This window comes from Dysidea avara, chromosome 2, assembly GCF_963678975.1.
Source record: "Dysidea avara chromosome 2, odDysAvar1.4, whole genome shotgun sequence".
Classification (NCBI taxonomy): Eukaryota; Metazoa; Porifera; class Demospongiae; order Dictyoceratida; family Dysideidae; genus Dysidea; species Dysidea avara.
Window position 1 is genome coordinate 53,264,188 of NC_089273.1, and position 6,885 is coordinate 53,271,072.

A 6,885-nucleotide genomic window follows, 5' to 3' on the forward strand; every position below is an offset into this window, starting at 1 on the left:
CTTCAGTGTACTGTCAGCTGTTGTTATAGCAATACTGCTGCCATAAACAAGCTAAATTAGTCCTTCACAATCAAATTCTAGTAAAACTTGCTACAAGATAGACATGCTGTGCTATATCAGATCAGCTATGTTTATCGGCTTGAAAATATTATCCAATATCAGTTATCGGAATATTGGCGAATTCTCATATCGGTGCAACACTGGATACTACAAAGTATATGTAGTTAACTACTGATCAAGTACTGTATACCTGGAAACTTTTGTGGTATGTATATTTCACAATTATTTCCCTTGTCAGGAATTTCATCTCTTAGCCCCAGGATTTTTGCTTTTTAGATTTCACTTGAAAGTCATGGATCACTATTGCTCAATTCAAAGATTTTATTCTCAACCACAAGACTACGAAGGGTCTGAATTATTGTATTTCAAGTGTCGTACCAACTGCTAAGGCATCTGAATGAGCAGTAGCGGCACTCCCTGTGTGAGGCATAGTCTAGCCTTTTAATAGACCAGCATCTTTCATGAGCCACGCCCACTTTAATATTGGGATGTGTGATACTGTTTGTAAGCACATTTGGAGCCATGCTAAGTTATCATTAACTTGCAGTAAGGTGAGTTGGAAGTTTATAGGTATGCATGGAGCCACACCCACTTACAGAAATTACTGTCTGTAAACTGAGAATGATGACAAGGTAGTAAAAACGAGAGGTGATTATCAAAGTGACTGATACTAAGAAGGCCAAACATCCTTGTACTAGTAGATGTGAACACTAAACATTCTAGTTATTTCTTCCTGCTCGTGTAGACTTTCATAAATTGTCACATGCTAAAATTTCATGGTAGCTTTACTAACTGTGAAATTATGTGCCACAAAAATTAAGTACCACAATAAAAAAAATCTGTGTCTGTACTATTTATGCATACGATAGAGGATCACGTTTACACTGAAATTCACTATCTATACACAGCTCCATTGAGGATGACTTCATCGACAAACACTCCACCATACGAGCAATGTCTCCGTGGTCTATCCAACTCCCTCACCACCACCCTGCCATCACCTAGTACCACCGGCCCCTCTACTAGTGCTGGAGGTTCCGGTGGTAGTGGTGGTACTAGTCCTGCTGCAATTATGAAGGCTGTTACTATACCAAAGATTGTCACACCTGTGTCAGGTAGTCCTGGATTACAGAAGAGGGAGACATTTCATGGTTTGTACTTTGTAGTAGTGTTCTGTAAATAATTGTGTCTAGCAATTTTATTATTAATTGTCAAAAGTGTTGACGTTGTGGTGTGAAAATATGGTAGACACTCATCAGTTATCTGAGCATCGTTTATCTGTACCCTCGTTTATCCAAAATTAGAAATTTCTTTTCTGTTGGAGTATTTTGAGTACAAGTGTATGTTCTATTAGAGTATTTCAACTGTACTTTGTATTAAAGTGTATGGCCTCATTTCATTTATCTGAACACTTAAAATTGGCTGGACTAAGCCTTATCACTTTTATTCTGACACCCTTATATGGTATTATTGTACATCTTATATACATTGTATAGGCTCTACTAGAGGAACTAAGACACCAGTTCCATCAGAGACAAAGTCCCAACCATCACTTGATACAAAAGGTTTAACATCTTCTCCTAGAAGTTCTCCATCAGAATTGAGGAAAACTAAACCCAAGGATGACAAAGTCTCTTCTAGAAGGTATAGATACAAAGCTATAAGATGTACAGAACAGTTACGTTAGGAAATCCCTTTTGACTTTTATCATCAAGTAGCTATCATGCAGTACGGTAGTGCTGTGTATCAAGGATGATGGATTTGATGTCCACTAGTATATCTTCAGGTGTAGGTGACCTCCCTTGTTTCATTACTTTTATTTCTTTGATTTCACTGTCTCCTAATTTGGTATTACAATGCACCCTCAATTATCCGAGCACTTGGGTATTTGAACAGGACTCAGTATATAAATGAATGGGCTTTGATTATCTTAACACATCTTGGTCCCAAAGTGGTCAGATAACTGAGGGAGCACTGTATAGCTGATACAACACCAGTATATTTATTGTGTATTTCACTAATTCATAATAATTATATCTTTATATTTTAGTGCACCTAGTACCAGTAAACGAAAGCCACTATCATCAGGTGGGAGGGGCACAAAATGGACATGACACACCCACACAGCCGGCTACATCACTTACATGACCACACTAATCCATTGACTACTACTGCTATAATGTATATTGAATAATTATTATATTGGACTACCACTATATCACTTATATTGATCTGTGTATTATGTTGATTGTGTTGATCATGGCATTGATTGTGTTGATATTGATTTTGTTTATTATGACATTGATCTGTAGATTTTGTTGATCGTCTATGTATTGCTTAGGCGATCTGTTGATCATGGTGCTCATATAGTAATGATTGCAACCTACTGTTATGTTAATGACAGTATGACAATATGATATTGAATGTATAATTCAGTTTTGTGTAGGTATCAATGAGTGTGATGGTAGGCCTAGCCTATACAATAACCCAATAAAACTACACAGTTACATTTCTTTGTTGCTGGACTTCTGAAGAGTTGTAAGTGTAATTATGTATTCCCTTTTGAACCATGCATGATCATTTGCAGGAACATATTAAGGCCACCAATTGTAGATTCCTTGTTTCCTGTCACCCATCTGCATGGTAATTTTAGAGCCGCATGCAAATTTATTATTGTATTTGATAGTCAAGTGATCTAATTACTTTTATTTATAAGTAACTTGCTAGTGTGAGCATGTGGTGCATTATTGGAAAGGTAGTGAGTTTCTGATGTTTAGTGTCAAAAAGCATGGATAACTACGTAGGTTGAACCTTGAGCTGGATTACAAGCAATGGCCAATGGATCTATTCAATTGTAAGTAGCCATTGGTGAATAAGATACATTCAACGAAATCCCACAATCTGTAATTAACATGTGTGGAACATATGGAAATTTGTACTGTTGCAGTTGATGGCTAATTAGTGTTATAACCACAAGCATGATACACCCAGCCAGCAAACTCTAGCTATAAAAGCCTTTGAGATTTGGTGGCTGATTGCTCAGAGAAAATCAGGGGTCTAGCTGCAACACTTTGAATCTAACCTATGTGATTTGAATCTTGATGAATCCCAGTGAAATCACACCAAATCTTGCATCTCTGCTAAATCTAAGAGAAAAGGCAATTAGGAGTTAATGGGCTCCCTTTAATATCCTTGATATTAAATAATAGATTTTGACAATATAATAACCGACTCACCTGCATGGTATTTTTTGCCTGACTATAGGATGGGAAACAAGCAATTTACATGTTGGCCTAATACACTAACACCCTTTTCATATGGCCACCCAAAAGTCCAGGTTGAGTAACCCACCAGGTTCAACCCAGTTTCTGTTCACAAGCAATCATCACATGATGGTATTCATTGAGTGATAATTGTCTTCTATGCATTTTATGTATTCATTAAAAACCGCAACTCACTTTTGAAGCCATAAACTGAATTAAACCCGAGTTCAACCCTACTCCTTTGTAGGGTTGAACTCGGTTATGACTCCTGGGTTCAACCCGGGTTCAACCTGGTTATAGTGGTCATATGAACACGTTAACCCGGGTTGAATGTGGGGTTTAAAGTGACCATATGAAAGGGGTATAATAGTCAAAAATGGCACAAGACACAATTATGTTAAAGATTAAGTGGTATAATAAAGTTAATTAAGGCTTGAGGAAAATATGCTCAAAATTTTGTCCAAAATTCTTTTCTATAGTTTCCCAAATTTTTCACCTATATTATGCTCTTCAGCTAGTGTTCCTTAATCCATGAATGCTTTATTAGAGTATTTCACTACAAAGTGACTGTTCTACGCTGTTAAAATGAAGAGTAAACCACAACTCTTAAAGAGTTCCCATAATAAGGAGGATTTAACACCCCTGGAGAGTAACCATTACTCTAAAAGAGTAACACGTGTTCTGAAGGTGGTGTCACTTACTCTTCAGAGTAATGGTTATTCTCTTCAGAGTGTTGGTAACTCTCCAAGGGTTTTAAATCCTCCTTACACTGGGAAGCCTTTAGAGTGGTGGTTACTCTTCATTTTAACAGTGTAGTGATCTGCAAGCTGTTTTTCATGGTCAATCATGGAATTAAGCTCTATTGTTTGAAATATCCACCAAATGTGCTGGCATAACATTCCAGCTTATTATGATGTCATATTTCTTTTGAATCAAACTGACTGGGGACCCATTAGCTATCTGTAACTAAAGTTAAAATTTTGCAAAAAAAGTTTTCAAGTGTGCTATCTAATCTAGAGTAGTAATCTTCAACAAGCAAATAGTTGGAACCCTTTGTACTCAAAAAGGTCTGCAGGAACCCATTCCATGATCCCATATGGATAACTTGGCAAGGTGTGGTCAGTGAGGGCTCTTTACGTATGATAGGTGGTGCTGTCAGTTTCTGGGAGGTAGAGCATGACCATATATAATGTCATGCTAGTGGTGGTCTAGGATTAATTTGTTGACAAGGAGTTATAGTAGGCTTAGCAATACAAAACAGCTGCATTACATTATTGTTATATACTAAAATTTGAGTGTACAATAATAATTATTACTTTGTTTAGTCTAGTAACATAGCAAGTGTTTAAGATGATAAAAGTTGCAAGTTTGTTCTAGAATTGTTATCAAGTATGTAGTTAGGCAACAGTTAAGCTCAGTTTCAATATGATCATGATAATAGTGTAAGTTTAAAAGAATTTAGCAACTTGTAAAAGCAAACCATTATAGCTATAATCAGCTAAAGCTGGAAGTAAGCCACACACATGTATGGCACACTTAATGCTTTGGATATAATTTAGAATTGAACAAAAAATTTTGTGCAATTTTACATAGGAAAATTGTTTTTACAGTGAATAGGGATGCAGCGATTATGCCAGCATAATTTCGGGCATAATAGGTATTTGTGGGAATCAGGAATTATGCTAGAATTTTGAGGTAATAGATTGAGATAATCTAATAGAACAGACGCCGAATATTATTTACTCTAACGAAGCAGTCACATTGAAATGAAATACTCTAATACAGCAACCAGCTAGACTATTAAATATCAATGAAAATAGTCTGATATGGCAATAAACTGCCTGGCTTTATTAGTCAATTATGGTGGAATAATTTGGGCGATTCTCAAAAGCATAATAGGTGAATTTTTTAGCACTGCTCAAAAGCATAATGCTCAATTTTTGAAGTATAATAGCCTCATGCCTAACAATGAAGCTAATTATGCATGGCACTGTTTGTACTGATCAATGTTAGTTCATGACTACTCAATAAAACACAGTCACTGCTAGATATACCCAGTGAACAATGAATTGAATATGTCTCATTAAGCAAATTAATTTTATAACCACAAAACATTAATTAATAATAATTTTAATTTCATCAAATAATATAATGGTGGGTAAATACAATTAATAATAACAGAATAAAAGTTTTAAAATGTTCCAAACTCTATTTCCAGCTTTATGTCACATCCTTGTCTTCTTCGCTTGTCGTTAATAGCTTGCTGTAGTGATGTAATCTCCATGGTGACATCCTCAGGGTAATGTGGTAGCCATAGTTTTTCTATTGTATGATTGTCCTTGAGGGCATCCAGGATCAGTCGGGAGGCTTGTACAGTAATTGGGTTACTATAGATCCACAGATCCTTCAGGGTCTTATTGACAGGTAACATTTCACAAATCACGCCACACACATCATCAGAAATATTGGTAGCACTAATGTCCAGCTCCTGCACTGTCTTGTTCTCTTTCAGTGAAGAAAACAACTCCATGGCCCATTGTGTGGAGGAGTAGTTATTATGGTACATGTCCAGTCTCTCTATTGGACATGAAGAATGTGCTAGCATGGTGGTGAAGTGTGGTGTTTCCCCAACAGATCTGTTATTACCAATATCCAACCATTTTACCTTACAGGTGATAATGATCTCACTTAGGGAGCTGTCTGAGGATGAAGTAAGGTCATTGTTGGCCAACCGTAGCTCTTCTATGGTGATGTCAGTGTGGTGTAGATTTTGGTGTAGTAATCGGAGTCCGTAATCTTGAATATGGCAGCCATTCAAGTCAAGCTCCTTCCAGTTTCTACAGGACGAGCAGGTTAGTAATTTTGCTAGATCTTCTAAGTTATTAGGTGATAGAGTAGTACTCAGTAAGCTGACTTTTTTATCAGTAAACGTTCCCTCAATAATTTCACAAGTTGAATTATCACCAGCCTCCTGAAAGATTCTGTAGAAGCGAAGACGTTGTAGCTTGTCTTCACGGAATATATCGTCAATGGTGATCTCGTCACGAAGGAACCGCTTGAATGATGGATGTTGTCCACTGGTAAGAGCTGTGTAGAAATTAAATGTATTATAGAGTATATCACTCCAGAAATAATCTTCGAGGATAGAGTACTCTTTGTCAGGTGTAACTATAGTGATGTAGTAAGCAGCAAGAAACTCCTGCACGGAGAAATGTACAAAGTTGAAGGAGCGACTTTTACTCATTAAACCAACATACTCCACAGCATGAAGGAGACCTAAGCCATTAGGATGGTCAGTGATTGCTGGACAGTGTTCTTTGATCTCAGCCAGTGAGAATATGAGTTGGTTTTTGTTTAAAGCTTTGAAGGCAAATTTTGAGAATTGTTTGATGATGTCATTGTAAGGTTGAGGTAAGCCTGTAAGATCAGTGACTTCCTCTTCCAATAATATACCTGACTTTGCAAGATGTCTACAAACGGTCAGGCAAATAAACAATGTGTACAGATCGGTGGAACGAGTTGGAAGAGTAGCGTGTTCATAGAGGAACATAAGGATGGTCAT

At 36.8% G+C, this 6,885-nt stretch overlaps 2 protein-coding genes across 14 annotated transcripts in view; one reads left to right on the forward strand and one right to left on the reverse strand.

The window, feature by feature from the left end:
• Positions 1-2,369, forward strand: part of LOC136247654 (serine/arginine repetitive matrix protein 1-like) — a 50,865-nt gene extending 48,496 nt beyond the window's left edge. For all 13 annotated transcript variants that reach the window (XM_066039459.1, XM_066039447.1, XM_066039452.1 and 10 more), the window contains 3 exons: positions 969-1,211; positions 1,557-1,704; positions 2,111-2,369. In XM_066039459.1, coding sequence (XP_065895531.1) covers positions 969-1,211; positions 1,557-1,704; positions 2,111-2,174 — 455 coding nt within the window. In that variant the 3' untranslated portion in view covers positions 2,175-2,369. The remainder of the gene's footprint in view (positions 1-968; positions 1,212-1,556; positions 1,705-2,110) is intronic.
• Positions 2,370-5,514: 3,145 nt separating this feature from the next.
• Positions 5,515-6,885, reverse strand: LOC136248236 (leucine-rich repeat-containing protein 45-like). The gene has a single exon (XM_066040046.1). The coding sequence runs from the start codon at positions 6,883-6,885 to the stop codon at positions 5,515-5,517; it is 1,371 nt and encodes a 456-aa protein (XP_065896118.1).

Coding starts and splice junctions, on each gene's coding strand:
- LOC136248236 (XM_066040046.1), bottom strand. CDS start 6,885: ATGACCATCCTTATGTTCCTCTATGAACACGCTACTCTTCCAACTCGT.